This window comes from Pelodiscus sinensis, chromosome 24 (assembly GCF_052426305.1).
Source record: "Pelodiscus sinensis isolate ZL-2025 chromosome 24, ASM5242630v1, whole genome shotgun sequence".
NCBI lineage: Eukaryota > Metazoa > Chordata > Testudines > Trionychidae > Pelodiscus > Pelodiscus sinensis.
Window position 1 is genome coordinate 6620458 of NC_143075.1, and position 25811 is coordinate 6646268.

Below are 25811 nucleotides of genomic sequence, written 5' to 3' on the forward strand. Positions count from 1 at the left end.
AGGTGAAAGCGCTGTGGGAGCACGGAGCCAGCAGGGGACTCAAGGGCTATGTCTACACTCGGGTGTTCTTGCGCAAGAATGTCCGTTCTTGCGCAAGAACCAGCAGAGCGTCCACACTGCACAAGAAGATTTACAATACGGCGTCGGAAAACAGGGCTTCTTGCGCAAGAGTTGCACTCTTTTCTAACAAGTGTAAATCCTCTTGCGCAAGAGGGCAGTGTGGATGCACGTCAGTGGTTTCTTGCACAAGAAAGCCCTATGGCTAAAATGGCTGTCACAGCTTTCTTGCGCAAGACAGCGTCCACACTGCCATGGATGCTCTTGCGCAAAAGCACATGGCAGTGTGGACGTGTTCTTGCGCAAGAACCCACCAATGTAGTCATAGCCAAGCAGTCCCGTTGGCCCCATGCGCACACTCTACTCTCCCCCTTTGCTACCTCTTTCTGATAGAAGTAGCAAGCAGGGAGGGAAGCAACTAGTCAACAGATGTGTCCACTATCTGATAAACATTTGCTTATCGGATAGTCTACTAGTCATTCACATCCCTATTGTGTACCTTGAACTTGTGGGTTGTGCCAACTGAACTGTAGCAGCGCTTTGATTGGATGCAGAGGGAGTTCATGGCTTTCACAGTCAATGTTGTGTGCAATGAGCAGGCACCTCACCTCACGTGTCCTTGCTGTATGTGCTTGTCACTTTAGTAATATCAGAAAGAAAAAAACGACACAGGTGGAAAGAGCAGAATCTAACAACCCTGCACATAGGCAATGATAAACAAAATGTCTCACAGGCCACACGTAGAACCCTGATGGACCGCAGCTTGCCCGCCACTGGCTGGGGACAGTGCCTCCACCAATAGACAGTACTAAGTGCCAAAATGCTGTCTTGTTTTAATATTACCCTGTGGTATGTGAACAGGGTGAGGGGATTGGTAGGGGAGTCCTGCCTATGTGAGCAGGAGCTATTACTTCCAGTGTCCTGAAAAACTCTTCAATAACCTGAATTGCAACTGGAAAATTACCCATTCGCCAAATGGATGTGGAACCACAGAGAGGGAATAAATACAAACTCTGAAAGGGGACAATCCACATCCGTTTACAATCCCATTTTCATCAAATTTAAAATCTGTTCAGAAGAAAAGCACAAACACAGTTTGGCAAATAAAAGGGCTATATCTGGTTTCAAGATGTATAATTGTAGTTATCTGTTTTTCAAGGAATAAATATTGCTATTTTGTTTCCTTTGTGAAAAAGGCCGTTGACTGTAAGGTGCACACTGTAGAACAATCACACTGTCCACACTGCCATCAGCCTCAAAATGTGTAACATGAGGCTGGCTGGTTTTTTGTTTAACATCTTCCCTGCAGACTCCAATAAATCATAGTGACCATGATTTACTGGACTCTGTGTAGCAGAACACAGTTATTCAAGTCCCCACTGTAAGCTAACCAGGGATTGTGTATGATTTCAAAGGTAATTTATCAGCAAGGCTGGTGATTTTAATAGTTACATTGATGTTCACTCATCTTTCTGCATCTTTCCAAGTCCTGTCTTTCATCAATGAATCTTCCATGCAGAGAAAAGGTTCAGGCATTGCACTATGGCAGATGTGTGTTTAGTGAAGACAAACAGCCCTGAAGCCTGGTCAGAAAGAAACACTATATTCTGCAAGAGCTGGCTCCCTGTAGGCCACACAGGAATTAATCTTTAAAGTGAAACCATAGAACCATCCTCTGAAGCACTGCACACCAGCATTTTAGAGATCAAGATCTTTGTACATTTATTCTGCCTGCTTGCACATTTAATGCAGTAATGTTAAGTGGAGCAGCAGTAGTCGGGGACGGAAGAACAATCCATGTGAACTGAGTCTTGAAATGAGCTTTATTGATGGATGTTTAGCTGCCAGCAGAAGTAACCAGCTTCGGGCAATTAGCCCCCAGGTTTTTTTGTTTTTTCTTCTTTGACAATAAATGAAGCCTTCATGAATGTGAGGAGCTAACAGACAGTGCTGATCTGACTCCTATTCTGAAGATATGTAATACTGCCCAGAGTGAGTGAAGGACTGCCAAGTCACAACAGTCTGAATGAGTGAATCTTAAAACACACATAATAAAGGAAGGCTTTAAATGAATTATTGAAATTCATATAAAATTCTTCATCACAAAACAGAGAGAGACATCTGGTTCATACTAATGATGTTAAGAGGTGGGTAATCAGCTAATCGTGTAGTCGATACAATTTGTATCAATTACATATTAGTCGATAAAGGAAGGCACTCAGTCCCAGCTCGTACTGTGTCCAGGAGCTACTACTACTGTGGCTCTGCAGTTTCAGGCTACATCTACACTGGTGTGATCTTGCACAAAAACTCTTTAGCGCAAGAGTTCTTGCATTACAGTAGTTGTGCAAGGGAGCGTCTACACTGACGTGCTTTTGCGCAAGAGCATCCATACCAGTGTAGACGCTCTCTTGCGCAAGAAAGCTCTGATGGCCATTTTAACCATAGGGCTTTCTTGCGAATAAATTCATGTTGCCTGTCTACACTGGCCTCTTGCGCAAGAACAGTTGTGCAAAAGGGCGTATTCCTGAGTGGGAGCATCATAGTTCTTGCGCAAGAAGCCCTGATTTCATACAGTAGAACGTCAGTTTACTTGCGCAAGAACACGTGGCCAGTGTAGACAGGCAGCAAGTTTTTGCGCAAGAGCGGCTGCTTTGGCGCAAGATAGCGCCAGTATAGAGACAGCCTTCATGTAGAAGGAGCTGAGCGTGCAGACAGCCCAGCTCCTACTACATTTAAACTGAAAAGCCACAGGGTATGTCTACACTACCCTCCTAATTCGAACTAGCGGGGTAATGTAGGCACACCGCACTTGCAAATGAAGCCCGGGATTTGAATTTCCCGGGCTTCATTTGCATAAGCCGGGCGCCGCCATTTTTAAATGCCGGCTAGTTCGAACCCCGTGCCGCGCGGCTACACGCGGCACGGGGTTCGAACTAGCCGGCATTTAAAAATGGCGGCGCCCGGCTTATGCAAATGAAGCCCGGGAAATTCAAATCTTCATTTGCAAGTGCGGTGTGCCTACATTACCCCGCTAGTTCGAACTAGCGGGGTAGTGTAGACATACCCACAGTGGGGGTAAGTGCCAGGACTGCACAAGCCCAAGTCAGTCCCAGCTTGCACTGGATTCAGGACCTACCCCCACTGTGGCACTGCATTTTAAATGTAGGAAGAGCCACCCAGCTATTACTACATTTAAAATGCAGATGCGTAGCGGGGGTAGGTCCCGGACCCAGCACAAGCCGGGACTGAGCCAGGCTTGCTCAGTCCCAGTTCGCGCTGGGTCCAGCAGCCTCTGGGGGAGAGGAGGTGTCATAGCAGGGACTTGGAACTCCCCACAGACAGGCCGCTTCCGGAGCAGCCTGTGTTTGTGGCCAGCCTGGGCCGCTGCAGACAGTGGCTGCTGCCACAAAGCACCCTGTCCACAGGGGCTCCCAGCTCCACACTGTCCACAGGGGCTCCCAGCTCCACACTGGGACCCCCCTTTGACAGGAGGTGCTGTCACGAAGTAGCCTCTCTGTGCGGTGGCCAGGGCTGACTGCGAACAGAGACTGCTGCAGCAGCAGCCCCTGTCCGCGGAGGGTCCCAGATCTCCACTGGGAACCCCCATGGACAGGGGCTGCTCTCTAGGATGCAGAACAGCCTCTGCTCATGGCAAGCCTGGGCCCACTTCAGGCAGAGGCTGCTTTGTAGCAGCCTCCCCTGCATCGCCCCCTCTAGGCAGCAGCATGGGGGAAAGGGGAGCAGGCAGCACCAAGGAGAAGGAGCCTAGCCCATCTAGGTTCCTATCCACACTTCCAGTGGCCAACTCTTGCAATTTGATTACAAAACATGAGATATTCAGTGGTGGATTTTTTTTAAACCCAGCTCCTGGAATCATGGGAGTGTGTGAGACTTTTAAAGGAAGTAAGCATCTTCCCATGGGTTAGGCTCCAATTTGGACATAGAGGTGAATGTTCACAGTAATCATAAATCTGAATAAAATCCATGATGAGCCCACCTCATACTTGCCTACCTCAATAGCTCCTGTCCCTCAGGGCTAGACCTGGCTCTCAATCCCTGGTGTCACAACCTAGAACATGTGGTTGCAGCAACTCAGATTTGGTCCATCCACTCTCAGTAGATTGAGACACACTAGCAGATGCCAAACCTGAGCAGGGTTCAACCATCTGTCCCAAGTTGCAGTAGGGATGTGAACGACTAGTCGAGTATCCAATAAGCAATTGCTTATCGGATAGTCAGCACACTAGTCGACTAGTCGGTTCCCCTCACCTTTGCTGCCTCTATCAAAACGAGGCAGCAAGGGGTGGGGGACAGAAGAGAGTGCTTCAAAGCATTAGTGTTGTGTGGAGCCCGGGGTGGCTGGGAACTCCCACACTGGCCCTGGGCTCCATGTAGCCCTGTCACTTTGAAATGCCGCATGGAGCCTGACACTGTGCTCTCCGTGGCATTTCAAAGCAACAGTGCTGTATGGAGCCCAGGGTCAGCTGAGGACTTTGAGTCCCAGCTGACCCGGGCTCCATGCAGCACTGCCACTTTGAAACACTGCGAGGAGCACGGGGCCAGCGGGGTCCCCCTGGGGCCGTTGCTACACTTCAAAGGCAACTAATCGACTAATTGAATAATCGATGCAAATTGCATCGACTATTTGATTAGCCCATTAATCTAAATTTAACATCCCTAGGTTACAACACCCAAAATGGGGAGCCAGGGCAGGAGCTACCACTGCAAGGTGAGCGTGTTATGAGCTCTGCCTCAAACACCCCCAGCCTACTGTGATTTATCATTTCCCCAACATCTCTGCCATGAAGTTTGCTAAAAAACCTCCATGTCAAATTCACAGTTGCCAATAGCTACTGAGAAAACCTTGAGCACCTTCTACAAGATGCTCAGGAATTGGAAGGCAAGAAACTCAAAAGTGTAGTATGTAAACCAATCTTTTTAGGGGGAGGGAGGCTAACCTGTGGTTTCTGAACACTGTAAGTTGGTATAATTCAGCATTGGCCATGGCAAAAATTGCCCCTGCTTGGAAAGGGTCCTGATGCCACATGTTAATGGCAATAATATCTAGTTCTTCTGTGGCAGTTTCCCAGAGTATTTTGGAGCCCTGTGGCGGACGATTTGGGGCATAAGCTTTTGTGGATCAAAACTACTCTGGTCAGATGCCGCTGATGAACTGATCTCCAGCCCACAAAAGCTGTTGCCCAAAGAAATGTGTTAGTCTCTGAGCGCTAGCGATGTTAAATATTGGTTAATTGGATAGTCGATTAACTTCATGAATTCTTATCGTTTACTCGACTATGCTATAGTCACCGGGGGGCAGGGCTGGAAGCCAGTGTGCTCTGTCCCCACTCCCGAGGAGTCCTCTGCCTTTCCATGCTGCTGCCTCTGTATCAGAGGCAGCAGCAGCATGGGTGCCAGGCGGGAGCTGGTTTGTGAGGAGAGCCAGCAACGCGGGGTGGCAGCAGGCCTGCCCGGATACATTTTAACTGCAGAGCCGCAGCGGGGGCAGGTCCTGCCCCCAGTGTGAGCCAGGACTGAGCTGGGCTGCTGGCCAGCCGGCTAAGAAAGGTGCCGACGGGGGGATGTGAGTAGTCGATAGCAGTAACCGATCAGCATTTCCTTGTCAGTTTATTGGCTAATCACTACTCTATTACTTGCCTGCTAAGCGCCACAGGACGCCGCCTTGGCTGCCCCGAGTCCTGCCTGAGGAGGCCAGTAGCGTTGCCCCCACTTGACAGCAGGACGACGGGGGAGGGGAAGGGACTTGCCCAGGGTCTCCCAGTCCAGCGCTCCCTCCATTAGGCCTTGCTGCCTCCTTACCATGGGCCCATCCTGAGCACCCTGCAGGCGCTCTGGCACGGCGGACAGTGCCCGGGGACGTCGCCATGGCAACAGCCACAGGCGCTCTGGCGGGAAGGGCAAGATCACGCACACGCACGGGTGGCCGCCGCAAGGAATTGTGGGTACCAACTGCGGGTATTGGTCGCGGCAGACCGCAGCCTACTCCCGCCCTTCCCAGCGTGGAGCGGTGATGACGCATAAACTCTGCGCCTCGTGCCTGGGCGAATCCGAACATTACGCTTAGCCAAGCGTGTTACGAAGTTGCTAGTGGCCGGCGCTATAGTCGGGGCGCCGCGCGCTGCGGACGGTGGCCGAAAGAGGACACGTTTCCTGCCTTTCGGCCCCGTAGCCATCTCAGTGATGCCGTTGGCTCCGGCGGGGCCGGCGCACTTGGTGCGCTGCGGGCAGAAGGATGAGCTGTACCGGAGCGGGCTGCGCAGCGGGGCCGGCGCAGCGCTGCACGGGCTGACGGGTGAGGGGATAATGGGGGGATATAAGGGGGGGCTCGCCGTGGGGGGAGGGGCTAAAGGGGGGCTCGCCGTGGGACTGAGGAAGAGGGTAAAAGGGGGGCTCGCCCTGGGGGGCAGGGGAAAAGGGGGGCTCGCCCTGGGGGGCAGGGGTAAAAGGGGGGCTCGCCCTGGGGGGCAGGGGTAAAAGGGGGGCTCGCCCTGGGGGGAGGGGAAAAGGGGGGCTCGCCCTGGGGGGCAGGGGAAGAAAAGGGGGGCTCGCCCTGGGGGGCAGGAGTAAAAGGGGGGCTCGCCCTGGGGGGCAGGGGTAAAAGGGGGGCTCGCCGTGGAGCTGGTATGAAGGGGGCTCGCCGTGGGGTATTGAGTGGGGGGGGGGCCTGGTCCCTGTGTATAGTAGGGATGTAAAAAATGTAGAAAAACATTAACCATGTAACCGATCAAAAATTCTGTTGGTTACATGACAGGGAGGTTAGCGTGTAGTCAGTTACATGGTTAAAAGTCGGCTCCCCACAAGCACCAGCTCCCAAGGTGCCTCCTCCAGCACTGGCTCCCTGACCCACGTGTAACCACTTAAAACCTTTTATGTCAGTGGTTACGTGTTTACACAAACAATAGTTGACATCCCTATTACATGAATAAAATATTTTAGGAGATGCAGCGGGAGCGTCACCATCCCTCCCCACATGTTCTGCCCCTCTCCCTGATCTGGTTGCTGGCACCGCTCCTGATGGGGTCCCTGTGAGTTCAACCATTTAAGTAACTGAGGTTAAATGGCTAAACTTTAATGTTCTTAGTGCAGTTTCTGAGCTATACCTGCTTTCTCCCTCTGTCCTGGGTAAGTTTATTATCCCCACTTCAAAGTTTGATGCGTAGCCAGCCTTGATTAGTCCCTGGCTCCCCTTATCCTTAATAGGAAAACGTAAAAAACAACAAATAGTCTAGTAGCACCTGAAAGACTAACAAAACATGTGGATGGTGGTTTGAGCTTTCATGGGCACAACCCACTTCATCCACATGTTTTGTTACTCTTTCAGGTGCTTCTAGATTATTTGGCTGTGTCTACACTGGCATGAATTTCCGGAAATGCTTAAAACAGAATAGTTTTCGTTATAAGTATTTCCGGAAAAAGAGCGTCTACATTGGCAGGCTGCTTTTCCAGAAAAGCCCTTTTTCCGGAAAAGCATCCATGGCCAATGTAGACGCGCTTTTCCGGAAAAGAGCCCCGATCGTCATTTCCGCGATCGGGGCTTTTTTCCGGAAAAGACTACTGGGCTGTCTACACTGGCCCTTTTCCGGAACAGTGTTACCGAATAAGGACTTATGCCCGAGTGGGAGCAGAATAGTTTTTCCGGAATAGCGGCTGATTTTGTACAGTAGAGCGTCGTTGCTTTCCCGGAAATTCAAGGGGCCAGTGTAGACAGCTCGCAGCTTATTCCGGAAAAGCGGCTGATTTTCCAGAATAAGTGGCCCAGTGTAGACACAGCCTTTGTTTTGTTTTTTTTCAAGTTTTTCCTATTACAGACTCACTCGACTACCCCTCTGAAGCTTGCCCTTAATAATCACTGTAAGAGGCTGATGAGAGCTTTACTCGTGGGTTCTTAAATACTCCTGGCAAATGGGATATTGCTTATTCAGGAGGCAAACATAGACTTGTGTTACTTCCCAGATGTTTAGGCTATTAAACCTGAATGCAAAATGAACTCCTTCCTCTTTTTCTATGAGTTTCCAACACCAAAATCCATGAGTTAGGCTTCCTCCCACCACACCCCCCAAAAATAATGTGACTGGGTAAAAGAGCATGTAGTTCTTTAAAATGATAAATTTGGCCTTTTGTAATATGCCTTCTCATTTTTGAGCCTTTAGGGTTCTCATCTTCCAGCATCTCTCTGAAACCATTGGGTCTTGAAACTTAATTTGAAAAGAGAGTTTAAATTGTCAGTGGTGATAGGTTTTTCAGAAGTTGAGACTGTAAGTAGGATCCCAAATAGCACAAAATTCACGATAAAATCATGAGGCTGGCAATGTTGCTTCATCCCTTCCTTACCTATGCCACGTCTTCTAGTTTGGATAATGAAAATGGAGTAGTCTTTCTGAGACACAGCGCTGCAAAGTTTGGGCAGTAATCACTGCTGGGGAAAGGGATGTCAACATTAAGTTTAACTGGTTAACTGATTAAACAAGGGTAGATGGGGGAGGGTAGAGCTGGGCTACTGGCTCATGGGCTCACAGGCTGGGAATCAGTGTCTCTCCCCTTGAGGCTGCCATGGGTGGAGGGCTGCTTCCAGGTAAGGGTTAACCATTAGCTGACACATCATATGTTCAGGGTGATGTTTACTAGGTAAATGATTATCTGTTCACATCCTTACTGAAGAGTGCTTTAAATCCAAGCAAAATTTATTTTAAAAACAGTGTTGTTTATCTTACCTTTTAGGTGCTAAGAAATGGCTAGAATGGAGGAAAGAAATTGAACTTCTTTCTGATGTAGCATACTTCAGCCTCACCACTTTGTCAGGTACCGTTCATTAAGTTTAACCATTTATTTAACATGGTTTGTGGTGGAAGGTTGAGAATATGGTTCAGGTGTGAAGAAAAGGGAAGCTAATGTTTCTTTGATATTTGTTAGCTGAATTAATTACCTACTTACAAATGTTTAATGCATCTGGGTTACTGTCATTATTGCAAATATAATTAGAGGTCTGTAAAGAGCTCAGCCCTTCTTGTGAGCACCCCTCTGTCTCAGGGGAGTCTTGTAGTCTCTCTGCCCGGCTGTCTGCAGGAGAGGAAGTGTCCGGTATGTGGCCTGGGACCAGGCTTCTTCTTATCCCCTGTTGTGGATGCTGGGGATTGGGGGGGCACCCAGGCCCGTCCACTCCTCTGGGTCCCGGCCCAGGGAACCCTGTAAGTAGCAGTTACCTGCCGCATATTAAAGAAGTTGGTTGCTGTCACATTCCCTGGGAAGCTGCTCTGTCCAACCCTTTTCTCTCTGGTTTTGTGGTTAAGTTCTATCTGGACTCTGTCCAGGGCTCTGCAAGGTGTTGTTGACTTACAGGCTAGTCTTCAGCCTGTGGACCTGGCTCTGACCAGGTCTGAAATCCAGCTCCCACTCAGAGCTGTCTGGAGTGCTGCTATTCTCCCAGTAAGCTCTTAGGTCTGCCTGGGTCAAGCTCCAGCAAGGAATTGTCAGGCCCTGGCCAAGCAGCTTCTTTAATATCAGCCTGCTGGGCCCTGATTGGCTGCCACAGAGGCCGCCACCCTATCCTACTTGGAGGACCTTTTTTCTGCTCCTGTGGCTGGAGCACGGTGCGGCAAGGCCTCCAGCCTCCGTCGGGCCTAGTCCACCCCATCACAAGGTACTAGAATCATTATTTTTATGGATGCGGCTTATTATTAAAGGTAAAATAGGGGGTGGCATCCCCTGCTCACAACGCTTACCAACTCCCACCCCAGGGGAAGCAATAGGGATGTAAGCAACTAGTAGTGATTCGACTTGAGAGTCAGCAAGGGGTGAGAGCAGCAGCTGCTGCTGGGAGGAGCCAGCTTAAAAGCCAGTGTCGTCCCCCCCCCCCCCTCCCCCCAAGCTCCATCTGAAGGGCAAAAGAGGCAAAGTTATAGTGGGGGACCAGCGTGAGTTCGGTCCTGGAAGCTGCACCTCTGCTTTTTAAACGTATTAAGAGCCGCTAGAGGGGACCAGGAAGGGGGGATGCAGTGAGCGGGGAGTCTCGGTACCCTCATGCAGAGGCAGGCGTCCCTACCCTTGCTGCCCTGCCTCCATTCAACTGGGTTGGCAGCTGCTCCGAGTGCAGCTAGGCCACTGGTTGCTGAGCTGCGGTGGCAGGTTCGACGGGGGTGGCTCGGCGCTGGGCTCAGGATGCAGGAGAAGATGGAGCGGTGGGTGGCTGGGGACATGGGGTCCCTTGCTCTGTGCCTGGTGCTGCTCCTGAGCCTTCTGGCCCAGCAGTCCGTGAGCGCCAAGAACAACAGCGGCATTGCCAGGAACAAGTTGTGGCGCTCTAGGGTGCCAGGCGAAGGGGACCCAGGCCGGTTAGGTTAGTGCTGCCAGGTGCCTCCTCACCTGCCTTGCAGGTGTGTGGCTAGGCAGAAGGGAGACTGGCTGGACTTGGGTTTCCTCTGACACACCCTTAGTGGAGGTTTGACTGAGGGCACTGGGGATGGCGAATGGAGGGGCTGTAGCTGGTAGGGCTGGTGGCATGGCAAGAGATGTTCGGGGCTTGGAGCTGGGGGCGGGGCTATGTGAGTGACGTGCTGACATCACTTTGTCATCCTACAGGAAATATTTTTATATATAGAGAGAGATAAAATATTAGGTTTGTTTAAGATACATATTTATTCAAAATCCATGTGAAAGAATCCATCATTTACCATCTTGCTGCCACCTGCTCTACTGGAAGAATGCTTTCTGGAAACATGAAAACAGGGCCTGAGCCATGAAGAAAGTATGCATTGTGGGAGCAAGCTTGGTATTTGAGTAATTGCAGGATCGGGCCCATAAAGATATAATCTTTAAACATAACGATCACATAATTTGGCACTGAAACTTAGCCTCCTTTGGAGCTCCTAAACATGGCATCTGTTTTAATAGTGCATTTCAACAATGGAAATAAGAATGCCATCTTCTACTCTTGTACATGTTATCTTTCAGGTTATCAAACTCTTGGTGAAGAGTATGTTAATATTGTCCAAGTTGATTCTTCCAAGAAGAGAATCCCTTCTCTGCTTCGACGGGCCATTTTGATTTCTCTTCATACTGTTGTGCCTTATTTGTTGGACAAAGGATTACTCCATCTGGAACACGAGTTGCAAACAGAAACTGATGGATTTAGAGGCTTGCAAAACAGTGGTTTATGCAGCCGTACTTTGGTACGAAGCTGGATTCAGAAACAAGTTGGCAGATTGACAGAAAAACAGAAGAAAAGCCTCTTACAAATTGTGTATGTCCTCAAGCAATTCATCCCCCTGTTCCGTAGGCTGCATCTGGCAATATTTTATATAAATGGCATCTTCTATCACATCTCTAAAAGGATCACTGGAATATCTTATGTATGTTAAAGGATTTGTTGGCTAAAGACACTTTTCTTAACGTAATGTATTTTGGATTCAGCAGTGGTACTGCATGTAAAAGGAAATAGAATTTTGCTTATGGTGACCAGTAAATTAGGCAGTGATTAATAACATTAGAGAGTGTTTAATAATTCATGGGAGAGGGTCATGTCCCCCCTCCCCCACTTTCCTTTTTCTGGTCACTACTAACAAATCTAGATTCATTGGAGACCAGGTCAATATAATTCTAGAAAACAAGTGAATCTAGCCAAAATTATATGTGGGGCACACGCATGCAATGCTAGTATGCATGCAAACATTGATAATCAACTGCTATGACTGTATAATAATGGGAAATCTGAATATGTACAATCTTCATTAAGTTCTCATTTTTAAACTGCCTTCTTCAAGCTAGTTGTGTAACGTATGTAATGTAATGTAACACTCCGCTGTGAAGATTATGGGAGGAAGTGATGAAAATTGAGGCACTAGCAGATCAATGGTGAGACTCATTCATGAAAACATGACATTTTGGATGGTAACTTAGCTTCTGTGTTTTTGTCTGAACTATGCAGCTTCGTGTTCCAGGATTGCCTGGAGATGACCAGAGCGTTCGATCAAGTTACAAGCTTCTTGGGATAGTTTCACTGCTGCATCTTGTACTGACAGTTGGTGTTCAGATATACAGCTTCCAACAAAGGCAAAGGGCAAGGCAGGAGTGGAAACTACACCGCAACCTTTCCTGTCCAAAGTATGATGTTCCTAACTTGCTGGGAAGGGGGGTTGAAGCAGAAATAATTGTGTGGGAATTTTTACCTATAACTAACGGGAAATTCTGTGGTGGAGCTCTGCTCACAGCTAAACACCATGATAACATAAATACTACAGGGTAGGTGGAAGGGACTTTTTCAGATGCTAAGTAGAAAACTACCCTACTAATTCTAATTCTGTGGTGGAGCTCCCTGCAGACAGGCTGCTCCGGCTACCTGCTTCCCCTTCTGTCCCCTCCATACTGCTGCCTCTGATACAGAGGCAGCGGGGTCAGGGCCCTCTGCAGAGCCAGCGCTTGTGGGGAACTGGCTGTTAAACTGGTTTCCTCTGAGCACCAACTCCCATCTGCTTCTCTTCCTCCCTCCTCCCCTCCACTGCCTCTGTGGGGAGCCAACTTGAAAGCCAGCTTCCTGGGTGTACCAGCTCCCACCTTCCCCTGTCCCCCCACTTGCTGCCTGATACCGAGGTGGAGGGTGGGGTGGAGGTGTGTGTAATTATTTGAATTAACCGATCAGCCCAGGCTGATCAGTTAATCATGTAAATGTCTATACGCTAACATCCCTACTCTATTCCCCTCTGACTTGTGCCCTTCATTAGAAACATAGCATGAATTATGGTCCAGGTTGTCTTGGGTATCTCGGGCTGTGTTCTGCATACTTCATTCTATGTCTGTTTCACTGACATTTCTGAAATGTTCTTAATGATGGAATATGTATAACTCTTGCGCATAAGTGGGTCTGTTACCATACATTCTCAGGAAGGGTATTTTATATATTCCGTCTGTTAAACTAAAATGTAACTAAATTTATTATTCAATCAGAAATCAGACGGAGGAAAAATCTGTTATACGCAGTTCCCGGTGCACATTGTGCTTAGAAGAACGTAGGCATGCAACAGCCACTCCCTGTGGCCACCTGTTCTGTTGGGAATGCATCACAGAATGGTGCAACACCAAAGTAAGTGGGAAAGAGTTGGCTTTGAAAATGTGGAAAAACTATTGCATGTTTATTCTAGAACAATTTTCAGCCTTAGTAGTAAAATAACCTTGCTCTGCTAGTTAAGAGGCTCAGAAGTTCCATCCATGTGCTTACCAAGGTGACCAAAGCAGTAAACAAACATGTAAATGTTCTCTGTAGTACAGTAACGAGGGAAGCAGGACATGTGTGTTGTGATTACAGCCCCACTCAGGCTAGCTAAACTCAGAAATGTTGTTGAACTTTATTGAAGTTTCAGAGGGGTAGCTGTGTTTGTCTGTAACTTTAAAACAACAAGCAATCCTGTGGCACCTTACGGTACATCTACACTACGGAGAAGATCGAAGCTCCTGCTGTCAATCTTCCAGGGTTCGAATTAGCGAGTCTAGTGAAGACACACTGATTCAAATTGAGAGGGGCACTCTGGTTGATGCCAATAGTCCTGCTTATCAAGGAGTAAGGAAAGTCAAAGGAACAGTGTTCTCCCTTCTATTTCCTGCAGTGTGGACGGCTCCAAAAATCGAGTTAAGATACATCGACTTCAGCTACACAATTGACATATGCAGTTTCAGCTATTTTTAATTCGACCTTGTCCAGTAGTAGACATACCCTTAGAGACTAACAAATACAGGTTGGACCTCTCTTGTCCAGTACCTAACCTGTCCCAGATAAGGGAATTTGCCAGACAACGGGAGGTCTCCTGACACCAGCCCCTCAGCCTGCTACCTGGCTGGGTTGTCTGTGGGCCAGACCCAGGTCTGCTGCTGGCCAGCCGGGTAATTCCAGCCCCACTGCCGAAAGGCACGTTGCCCGATTGGGCTTAACACTGATTCTGCTGGGCTGCTGTGGCCACCGTCCTGGCCCTACTGATGGGTGTTCGGGAGCCCCAATCACGCTACCACCCCGCTGTCTCCCAGGCTGAGGCAGCTGGACCAGGATTCCCCTCTTCGGCTGCTGTGATCCCAGCCCCACTGCTAGGCAGCAGACAGTCCCAATTGCGCTCCACCCAGGCTGCTGCAGCTCTGCTGCTACCAGACTCTTAGGGCTGCACCGGGCTCCCGGTTGCTGGCCCTCCTGCTCTAGGGTACTCTCATCCAGAAACATCCATGGTCATGCTGGACCACAGATGTTGCTGGATGAGAGAATCCCGGATTTGAGGCGCAACCTGTATATAGGATCATGATCTTTGGTGGGTAAAACCCACTTCATCAGATAAGTTGATTCTTACTCAGCTTGATGAAGTGACTTTTACACACACAAGCTCATGATCCTATATATTTGTTAGTCTCTGAGGTGCCACAGGACTACTCATTTTTATTGGAGTTATGAATTTCCATAATGTATGGGATTAGCGTATCACTAACATTCAGAGACTTGGGTTCCAGTCCTGATTTCAGTGAACCAAGAAGATAAACTTAGTATTCTCCTTGACTCCAGTGAGCATTTATCCACATTACATAATATGGTGGCTTAAGTACAAATGGAAAAATCCAGGAGCGTGTAAGCTGATAGGCTCAGTCCAGGATGGAGCTATTAGCCCTTCTTCTTTTTAGGCCACAACATTTTGTTCTCCCTCTCATACTCTTAGTGGCATAAATGGTTGCATTTTGCTATGGATTAATTTTCCATGCTGTGGCTTCTTTCATGGGATATGGTAAGCTTCTTTGTGAAAAGTTAAATCTTCCAGTAAGTACAGGCAGTCCCCGGGTTACGTACAAGATAGGGACTGTAGGTTTGTTCTTAAGTTGAATCTGTATGTAAGTTGGAAGTGGCGTCCAGATTCAGCCACTGCTGAAACTGACCGCCAGTTCTGACTTACATACAGAATCAACTTAAGAACCCCAGGCGTCCCCAAGTCAGCTGCTGCTGAAACTGATCAGCAGCTGATTCCAGGAAGCCCGGGGCAGAGCAATTCTGCCTCGGGCTTCCTGTAGTCAGCGCTGGTCAGTTTCAGCAGAAGCTGACTTGGGGACGCCTGTGGCAGAGCAGCTGGGGTGCTGCTGGGTTGCTCCAGTAGCGCCGCTCCTTGGTGCTACTGGACCAACCCAGCAGCACCCCAGCTGCTCTGCCCCAGGCGTCCTGATTCAGCCGCTGCTGAAACTGACCAGCAGCGGCTGAATCAGGACCTGGGGCAGAGCAGCTGGGGTGCTGCCAGGTTGGTCCAGTAGTGCCCAGAGCAACGCTGGCGCTGCAGGACCAATCGGCAGTGCCCCAGCTGCTCTGCCCCAGGGTCCAAAACAAAAGCCTGGTCTTCTGGGGGGGGGGGGGCAAACTAGCTGCGCCCCCCCCCCCCCCCCAGCAGACCAGGGACACGGGGAGCAGAGCAAAGCCTCAGAGGCGTGGGGAACCGCCGCTGCTGCTGCCTCAGTCCCGGTGCCTGTGGTCTGCTGGGGACGGTCCCCAGCAGACCACAGGCACCGGGACTGAAGCGGCAGCAGCGGCGGTTCCCAGCGCTTCTGAGGCTTTGCTCTGGCAAAGCCTCAGAAGCGCAGGAACCCGCCCGGTGCCCCTGGTCTGCTGGAGACGGTCTCCAGCAGACCAGGGGCACCGGAGCAGCTTACGAACGGGGCTCTCTCGCCCCAGAGCTCGCAGGTAGCAATCCGCCACCTCAACCTCCGGGGCGAGAGAGCCCCATTCGTAAGTGCGGATCCAACAAAAGTCGGATCCGCGTAAGTCGGAGACTGCCTGTAACTCATAAGGGTGATATTTACAAGTGTAAAATGTCCTACTAAAACAGCTGAAAGTAATCTTCATTCTACAAGGGTTTGCAAGTTGATGAACAAGTAAATATATTAAGTCCATGAGCTTAAACAGTGTGTTTTCTTGGGGACCGGGAAATGCATTTTCCCAGAGGACAGCTCTCCTGCTATTTTAGGGCATGTCCGTGCTACAGAGGCACATCCACAGCACTTCAGCATAGCTGTTTACTACAGCAACAAAAGGGATTTTTCTGTTTGCTGTACCTCAAGAGGCAGTGGCTTGGTTGATGGAAGAATTTTTCTGCCAACTTAACTAAGTCTACAGTGGACATTGAGTCAGCTAGTGAAAGTTCATACTCCTGAGCACTATAACTGAGCACTATAACAGGAAACGGCGGAGATGCTCAATGACTTCTTTGTTTCGGTCTTCACCGAGAAGTCTGGAGGTGTGCCTAACGTAGTGAATACAAGCAGAGAGAGGGTAAGTTTAGAAGATAGGATACACAAAGAACAAGTTAAAAATCACTTAGGAAAGTTAGATGTCAGCAAGTCACCAGGTCCTACTGAAATGCATCCCAGGATACTCAAGGAGCTGATAGAGGAGGTATCTGAGCCTTTAGCAATGATCTTTGAAAAATCATGGAAGACAGGGGAGATTCCAGAAGACTGGAAAAGGGCAAATATTATGCCCATCTATAAAAAGGGGAATAAGAACAACCCAGGAAACTACAGACCGGTCAGTTTAACGTCTGTCCCAAGGAAGATAATGGATAGGGATTAAGGAAATCATATGCAAACACTTGGAAGGTAATAAAGTGATAGGGAATAGCCAGCATGGGTTTGTGAAGAACAAGTCATGCCAAACTAATCTGATAGCTTTCTTTGATAGGATAACGAGCCTTGTGGATAAGGGAGAAGCGGTGGATGTCATATACCTAGACTTTAGTAAGGCATTTGATACGGTCTCGCATGATATTCATATTGATAAACTAGGCAAATATAACTTAGGGCCACGATAAGGTGGGAGCATAATTGGCTGGATAACCGTAGTCAGAGTTGTTAACGGTGCTAAATCCTGCTGCAAAGGGATAACAAGTGGAGTTCCGCAAGGGTCTGTTTTGGGACCCGTACTGTTCAATATCTTCATCAGTGATATAGATATTGGGATAGAGAGTACACTTATTAAGTTTGCAGATGATACCAAACTGGGTGGGGTTGCAACTTCTTTGGAGGATAGGGACATAATTCAAAATGACCTTAGCAAGTTAGAGAAATAGTGGACCACAAGTTGAATATGAGTCAACAGTGTGATGCTGTTGCAAAAAAAGCAAATATGGTTCTAGGTTGTATCAACAGGTGTGTTGTAAGCAAAACTTGAAGTCATTCTGCCGCTCTACTCTGCACTAGTTAGGCCTCAGCTGGAGTACTGTGTCCAGTTCTGGGTGCCACATTTCAAGAAAGATGTGGAGAAATTGGAAAGGGTACAGAGAAGAGCAACAAGAATGATTAAAGGTCTAGAGAACATGACCTATGAAGCCAGGCTTCATGAACTGGGCTTGTTTAGTTTGGAAAAAAGAAGATTAAGGGGGGACATGATAGCGGTTTTCAAATATCTAAAAGGGTGTCACAAGGAGGAAGGAGAAAATTTGTTCCTCTTGGTTTCTGAGAACAGGACAAGGAGTAATGGGCTTAAAGTGCAGCAGGGGAGGTTTAGATTGGACATTAGGAAAAAATTCCTAACTGTCAGGGTGGTCAAATATTGGAATAAATTGCCAAGGGAGGTGGTGGAATCTCCCTCTCTGGAGATATTTAAGAACAGGTTAGACAGACATCTGTCAGGGATGGTGTAGACGGAACTTGGTCCTGCCTTGAGGGCGGGGGGCTGGACTCGATGACCTCTCGAGGTCCCTTCCAGTCCTATGATTCTATGACTTAGTTTTAGATGTAGATCAGGCCTGAGCTGACACATGTTATGAAGTTAACACTAACTCCATGGAGAAGGGTCTAACTCTTCTAATCTTGTCAGTTAAACAGCATCGTTCCCAGGCTCCAAGATTAAATTATAAACTATTACATGCTAGCCCTACTCTGTTTTTAACTGTATTACAAGCTGAAAAAGCTGTTTGGCTCCGTGTGGGTAACAGCTTGAACATTATCCTTGGTTTTGTCCCAGCATTGATGGATTTTGGCACATGGTCCCAGCCATGTGGCTTAAAGGTTCCTATGCCTTGTAAGGCACTGGGGATGAATGGTTGTGCTAAAATGAGTTTACAAGCAGGCAAATGCAGGCTCTAACCACACCACTTGAACATTAGCGTTTACTACATGCTGACACTGAATTGAGAGGAAAGCCTGTACCCATTTATGTAAGTTAGATCCCTGAGTAGGGAACACTGTTTATTACATTGAGTGGACCTTTCAGAAAAGTAACTGATTCAGATGTCAATCTTTCCTAACCAGCTAACTATCCACCAAAGAGCTGTACCTCCTTCCGGTAGATAGAAGTTTAACCCTCAGACTTGTCCAGTGTGGTTTCCTGAATCACACTATTCATGCCCTCTTTTTCAAACTGTATTAAGACTTTCTATGACTGTGCAGTGTATAAATATGGGAAAACATGAACAACTCTTGCAAAACAAAAATGGTAACTCAACCTCTTCTTTTCCTGCAACTGAGTTAACTTTTACTGTACATCCAACACTTTACCACCTATGGGAGCAAGCTCTTCTATTTTAAGTTAGAGGTGAAATTCCTAGATGCCAATTATACACATAGCCTACTGGCAATGTGTGCCATACACCCAGAGTCTGAAATGCATGAATACTGAGCACCAAAAATATTAGAAGGTGCATCTAATATTGCACCTTCAGTCTGTTATAAATACAAAGATCCAAATATCCCCACATCTGATGGCAGGTGGCACATTAGAGGCTAGGTTTTGGCCCTCTTAAATCAACAGGCAAAAATATGCATCATAGAAGCCTTCAAGGCTATCTACAAGGCATACTATAACATCTTTCCATAGGCAGCTGAGTGCAGTGGTAGTCTGTTATGTCAAAATCCAAATTTCTTGGCTAGGGTGTATCCAAAGTCCAGGTTCCAGAGAAACATTTTTCACAGTGAAATAATGAGTAATGATTTCATGGGCCATTCAAGAGCATCTGGTGACCAGATCTGACCCATGATTCACATATTGACTACCCTGGCTTAGCAGTCATATTTCATACTGCAATCAGTCTGACACTTGCCTCGTGAAATTTTAAGTCCTTGGCACAACCTACTTAGAATCTAAAGGATTTCAGATCAAATCTGTACGTTACCAGGAAAGTTTAAAGTTAAGCTTTTCTGTCTTGAGAACAAACAGAATGTGGCCTTCAGCACTTCCATGGATGCTTACAGTAATTTGACCATGGGTGGTTAATGACTCTTAGATCTGCAACTGTTTCCTGTGGGCCTAGTGTCTGAATTCAGTAGCATAGGAAAAGCAATAGCTATCTCTGTTTTAAGAGTAAAACATGTACTAAACAGTCTAGGCCAGGTCTACTCAACTGTGAGATTCCCGGGGGCCACAGTGATACTCACAGCACATGCCAAGGGCCACAACTAAAGTGTGGTTGCATATATGTGCAAATATATATGCAAATAGCTTCTTTCACCCTGATGGGCATGAATACAAAGCACTTCCCACAATGACCCAGTACCTCCTCCTTGGGGGCTAGAAACAGCTTGCATCTTTCAGTGCTTGCCCTATCTCCGAAGACACCTCACCATTGTGGAGCATGCTCCCAGCGGAGGCCGTGTTCAAAAGATCCATGTGTTGAACACCACGTAAACCCAAACCGCACCGTGGGCTGCAAACAAACTGGCTGCAGGCTGAGTAGTCCTGGTCTAGGCAAAGGAAAGTTCATCAAGATGCCTTTCCCACACAAGCTATTAGTTAAGGATCAGTCTCTAAAGTTTTTCAGCTTGGTGCATTAGCAAGTACTTTCTTCTTTTAAATCGATGGCAAGAAAAAGTTTGGCACATGTAAGAGAAGATTTGAGTGAAATCCAGAGATGACAGATGACACTCAAACAATAGCTATAAGCTGCCTAGAATGTTCAGATGGTTCAAGCAGTCTGGCTAATATATAGCCCATCACTTGCTCTACTGGCCTACTGAATGCATCTCTAACTGGAAAACCAAAACATCAATAGTTCTACATCATAAGATTCTGAATAAATAAACTGGATTATAACACGCTGAATGAAGTGGGTGTAGGTTACTTGAAAGTAATTTTGAAGAAAATTTAAGTGAATATGCCAGCAAGTATGTGCAGTTACAAATAAAATTATCTTGAACATTATTTGCTATGAGGGAGGTATTTTAGTATATAGGAAAATTGGAGTAAGAGGGAATTAGTTTTTTGGCCAAGGTATATCCGAGGAGGAGGGAGAAAAATTGTTCTCCTTGACCTCTGATGATAGAACAAGAAGCAATGGGTTTAAATTGCAGAAAGGGAGGCTTAGTTTTAACATTAGGAAAAACTTAGTCAAAGTGGTTAAACACTGGAATAAATTGCTTAGGGAGGTTGTGGAATCTCCATCACTGGAGATATTTAAGAACAGGTTGGATAGACACCTGTCAGGGATGATTTAGATGGTGCTTAGTCCCTTACATTTTTAGTATTCTGTAAGCCATAGCACTGCAGTAGCAGCCTACTTGAGCTACTGGTTTTAATGAACTTCCGAAAGGAGGATTGTTTTGCCCACTAAAGAAAACTGATTCTGGCTTGTGGATGGCACAGAAATTCATTTTAAAGGGCCACTAATCTGGTTACCACTGTAGGAGCAATCTGCCTCCGCAGGTGACAGTTTTCATGTGCATGGAACTGCAGCTGACTGATCACTGATCATTTAGGCCAGTGTTTCTCAAACTGTGCTCCGCGGAGCCCTGGCATCTCCAGGGGCTCCACGAGGTTGACAAACTGGAAACATCAATAGGTACAACCCATACAATCAGTGAACCGCTGGGGCGCCGCATAAATTTTTATGCATGTAAAGGGCTCCAGCACCCAAAAAGTTTGAGAACCGCTGATTTAGGCTTTGTCTACACTGAGCTTTTGTAGCAGAAAATATGCTAATGGGGGGCTCATTAGCATATTTTCTCCCATTTCTTTTTGTGCAAAAAAGCAGTGTAGCCACTTCCGTTTTGCATAAGATCCTTATGCCTTGCATATGGATCACATAAAGATCTTACACAAAATGGGCTTTTTGCGCAAAACAGAAGTGGCTACACTGCTTCTTTCTGCACAAAAAGAAATGGGAAAAATATGCTAATGATGTCACAATTTATGCTAATGAATCCCTCAAGCGTATTTTCTGCCACAAAAGCTTGTAGTGTAGACATAGCCTTAGGGTTGTTCTAGATTCTGCAGCATCATGTGTTAGTGCTTGTTGTAGTTTTATGTTGGGACACTTCATTTTCACGTGTTACACAGCAGCTGTAAATTTTTTGTCTCTGTAATTGGTAACTCTTTAAATACAACTCGACAGCAATTTGGTTTTTAAAAGCCCAAACCTGTAAAATAACCAAGTTTACATAACAGCCAGGGTTTTAATACATTAGTGAACAATTTAGGAATGCCAAAACTCAATGTTGCTATAAAGAACTTTAACTTTTATATTAACTCATTTATATTGCACTTGTGTATGTATATATAGATAGATCTTACTACTGGTTGAGCTATTTTAATGCATTCTTGAAGAATTATGCATTGTGGCTGAGTTAATGCAATTATTAGGAAGTGTTACTGAGAGACTAACTTTATTTTGCTTTTAATATTTTAGTAATGGCTTCTATTTGTCAGCACCAGCAACCACCTATTTACCTTTTGGATCTGAAAGCTGCCTTCCATAGTAAATGAAATAGCAATTTACTCATTCTGAAGAGAAAAAAATATTCTAGTTCACTAGGTCTCTTTAATGAACATTTGCCCATGCATTATTTTCTTTGTGAATTGCTGTTAAGATCTCATTGTTCATACAGCATCAGCAACCTGTTTAATATAACCTGATTCTCTCATGTGACCCTAAAGGGAATGCAGATGTGATCCTGCCTAGCTAGGAATTAGAGACCTACAACCTAGCTGAACAGCCAAAAATGACATCATGCTTTAATTTGTTGGAAAAGACTAACTTGGGTAATAACTGGGCCTTTCATTTGACCTAGAAAACTGAGAAATCTATTTCATAGTATAGAAGCAGAAAGGATCACTTCAGTCTGTAGCTGAGAGTCAACTGACAGTGTAAACCACTGGCCTCTTCTCTTCCAAGTTGTATCAGAGAACCTTCAATAGCACCCCTCTGAGAATTCTGACCATTTTCCACCTTACCTGTGGCTTGCCTTGGGTTAAGTGTGGAGATGACATGTTAGCTTTTCTAATATTTTCATTTAACATGACTCATCCTGGACCAGGTTCTCCTGCATGTGTTCTTCCTTGAAGCAATGAGTATCTGAAGAAGGGTTTCGCTGTCTGCACACTTAATAAAGGTTCACCTTGAGGAGCCACTGTAACGTACAGCTTGTTCATTAACCATGCATTATAAAGCTCGGTAATGTCAGATCCTGTACTAGCAAAACATTAAGTCATTTAAATTAGGTGCAGTTAATTTGAACAGAAGATAGTGCTTTTTACAGTTAACCTTGCACTGAAAACTGGACAGAAGGAAAGATTTAGCATTAAGTCGGTAGGGTTATTCATTTCTTTGGAGGAATCTAGACAATTTTTTTAAAGTATCTCATTAACACTTGCTAATTTAATCTTTCCTTTTTGTAGGCAGAGTGTCCATTATGCAGAGAGAAATTTCATCCTCAGAAACTGATCTATCTGCGGCATTATCGATAGCTGTATTAAGCTACTACTGTTACCTGACAAGATCCTAGCTTAATTATCCTTATCAGCCAGCAATGCAATAATACAGTTTAACTTATGAGCAAGACTTTATTTTGAGTTTAAAATCTTAAATTTGTATAAGCTGTAAAAGCAGCTAAGGGTGACACTTCTCGTTCCTGTTACAAAATAAATTTGAAGTACTTCAGTCCACTACCTTCCCTGCTTGCTCCTCTACCTCAGACCTTCACCATGCCGTGTTAAACATTGTTCCTAAAAATTGCTTAGGATGTTTGTTTTCAAAGTGAAATGCAGACAATAAGGAAGCTAGAGAATGACTAAACATTTGCTCTTGAAGTAAGTTGCAAACACTGAGGCAGGACTTAAATCCATGCAACCTTTCATGGCATGCTTTTTAATATTACAAAAGCTTTAGGATTAAGATTTGCATCTAAATGTTGGGCCTTTGCTGCCTTTCTGTTCTACAACTGCAACAGTCCGTGCTGAATTTTAAGGTGGAAATAGCACATATGCAAATGCTTACAGTAAAAGAAATTAGTTATGACCAACCACAATGGAAATTCTCATAAGAAATATGAATCCTAACAGCACCTTCTATTTTTACAGCATATAATTAGCATCAGACCGGGTTAACAGTAAGGTAAACTTCTCAGCATCAATTTAAACTCAAATTCCAATAGAACAATCACAGCTTGCACACGTAACTGCTGATGTAAATGGAACGCTAGTGAAAAGTGCTAAAGATCAGGTTCATTTCTGTACCCGTGATGAGGCAAATCAGCCCCACATTGGTGCAGAAGGGGATGTGGTAGCTCTGCTCCATGTTGGGCATGTTCAAACTGCCACAGTATAAAAGGGAGTAGCCCAGCTCAGTCTGGCCTGGCTGCTGAGAAGGAAGGACATGCAGTGTTTGCCCCCATTGTGAATCAGCCTTGAACCTGGACAGTGGGAGCTGGAGACTGATCCCCAGGCAGGCCCCCATGGATGCCTTAAGGAGAGCACAGCCGACACCAGAGGAGCTCCAAGACCCCGGAGCATCCCATCAGCAAGAGGCATGGTAGGAAGTGACCCAGGGAGGGTGCATGAGGGGCATATCCCACTCACAAGACACAGCAAGTTTCCATAGGATTCCCCGCTGACCCAGTGATAAACCACTCTGCCACGATTAGGGCCCTGGGTCAGGGTTCAGCAGAAGTAGGCTGGCCTGTCCCTGCCATGTTGCCTCCTGTCTGGTGGCAGCCCCATCCCAGGCTATTGGTCGTTAGGCCACATGGCCCTCTGATAGGGGACTGCTATACCTTGCCTCCAGTTGAGCAACACTGTCCTGGGATTAGGGGTGGCAAAACCTTGACTCTGCCCACTAGGCTGTGGTTTTCTGCAGCCCCAGGAAGCCCTACTGACTCTGGCAGCTAGGCCAGATGCTTGGGTTTTTGGGCACAAGTGGAATGATGTAACCATGAATCTACTATGTTGTCGGCCCCCTCTGAGGGATGGGATAAACAGGCCCCGTAACTGCTAAAGGAAAATACCATCAGACCCTTCATGTCATTTAAAGTAAGTTTAAACATTCTAAATTACTAAACAGTTTGTTACACAGTAGCATACAGAATGCTTTAATATGTGCTGTTTTAAAAAAGCTCATTGAATGTACAGTTCTAGGAACAAGTTCAGTAATGGATACTTCCTGTAATAATCATGAATTTATATTAATTCATTTATATATACACATACTGCAGTGGTATCTCCCATTGCCAAAAATACAATATTAGCACAGGATGAACCTCTGTAGATTAGCAACATCCCTGGTCCCCCATGATTTGAGTTAGCCAGATGTCCACTTTTCATAGGTGTGGCCAAGTTTTCCTTAGGCCCATAAAGTTTGTTCACAGCCACTGCTCCTGGCTCTGTGCTGTTATGTAGCTCCACTTCACCCCTAAATGTCTTCTAAGAGCCCAGTAAGCAATGGAAGTGTTGGTAATGCTGCTAGACAACATGGACCTCCTGTGGTCTGGCGAACTCCGGTTCAGCACCAGTCAGGTCCTGAGGATGCTGAACTAGAGAGGTTCAACCTGTAAGCATCATACTCTTACCCAGAGCCCCTTCCCTTTGGCAATAAGTACTCTCAGCTCTGCTGATTACACATTTTGGAGTGAAAATCAAGGGGGATGGTTACAAAAGCATCACTGCTTAAGATTTTTTTTTCCAGATATCATTAGTTATTTGATTATCCAAAAATCTTAGTGTTTGAGAGGAAAAACATTGTGGTTTATATTTCTGCTCTTGCATGATAACTACAAATTACCACTCAGACTGCTATGCATGCTAAGGGGGGGAATCCAAAATTCAATAAGTCTTTGACATGCATAATTAACTTTAAAAAATTCTAAAAATTAGAAAAAGCCTTGGAAAACCTTATTAGATCTTGAATCCATACTAACTTAAGAGCACTTCTGTTAGAATAACTATACTGCAGAGGTCCTGGCCATGTAAGTAACATAGCAAGAGTTGTAAAACTCCCATATAATAGGTAGGTTCCTTCTCTTCATATATACAGAGAGCCTGAAAGAAGAGAGAGGTACTGAAATATACAGACAAACAAGACACTTAACTCAGCTGGATAAGTGAGGGAAGTGAAAGCTGCTGAATACCCTGTCCCTACCCTCCCACCTCTCATACCAAAGGCTCACTAGGAAAACTCCACCTGAACTTAAACCAGCAGTTCAGCAAAGGAAGAAAGGTGACTTGTGCCAGCACTCAAGGCATATGCAGCTTAGGAATCACTGTCGACACATTTAATTACACATAGAAACATGTAGCAAGCTATTGCTGATGGTAGAACGTGGAGAATGCTGCCAAGAAATAAGGCAGTTACAATCTGCACTAGTTATTCTTGTATCTGTCAAGATCTAGGTTTCTTCAGCCATAATTGATGAAGGTATAGAACTTAACACTAAGAAAATATTTAAAAAGTGATTTAAGAAAATGCCTGCTTAAATAAGTTGAGCATAGTTCACTGAACTGCACAGAGTTTGTGGTGTTTGTTTATATC

The 25811-nt window shown here is 46.2% G+C and overlaps 1 protein-coding gene across 1 annotated transcript; it reads left to right on the top strand.

The window, feature by feature from the left end:
* The first annotated feature begins 6093 nt into the window (after positions 1-6093).
* Positions 6094-22957, top strand: PEX10 (peroxisomal biogenesis factor 10). Its single transcript, XM_025185450.3, has 6 exons — positions 6094-6373; positions 8800-8880; positions 11029-11426; positions 12002-12177; positions 13018-13153; positions 22688-22957. The coding sequence occupies exons 1-6, from the start codon at positions 6262-6264 to the stop codon at positions 22754-22756; spliced, it is 972 nt and encodes a 323-aa protein (XP_025041235.2). The 5' UTR covers positions 6094-6261; the 3' UTR covers positions 22757-22957.
* Positions 22958-25811: the final 2854 nt, after the last annotated feature.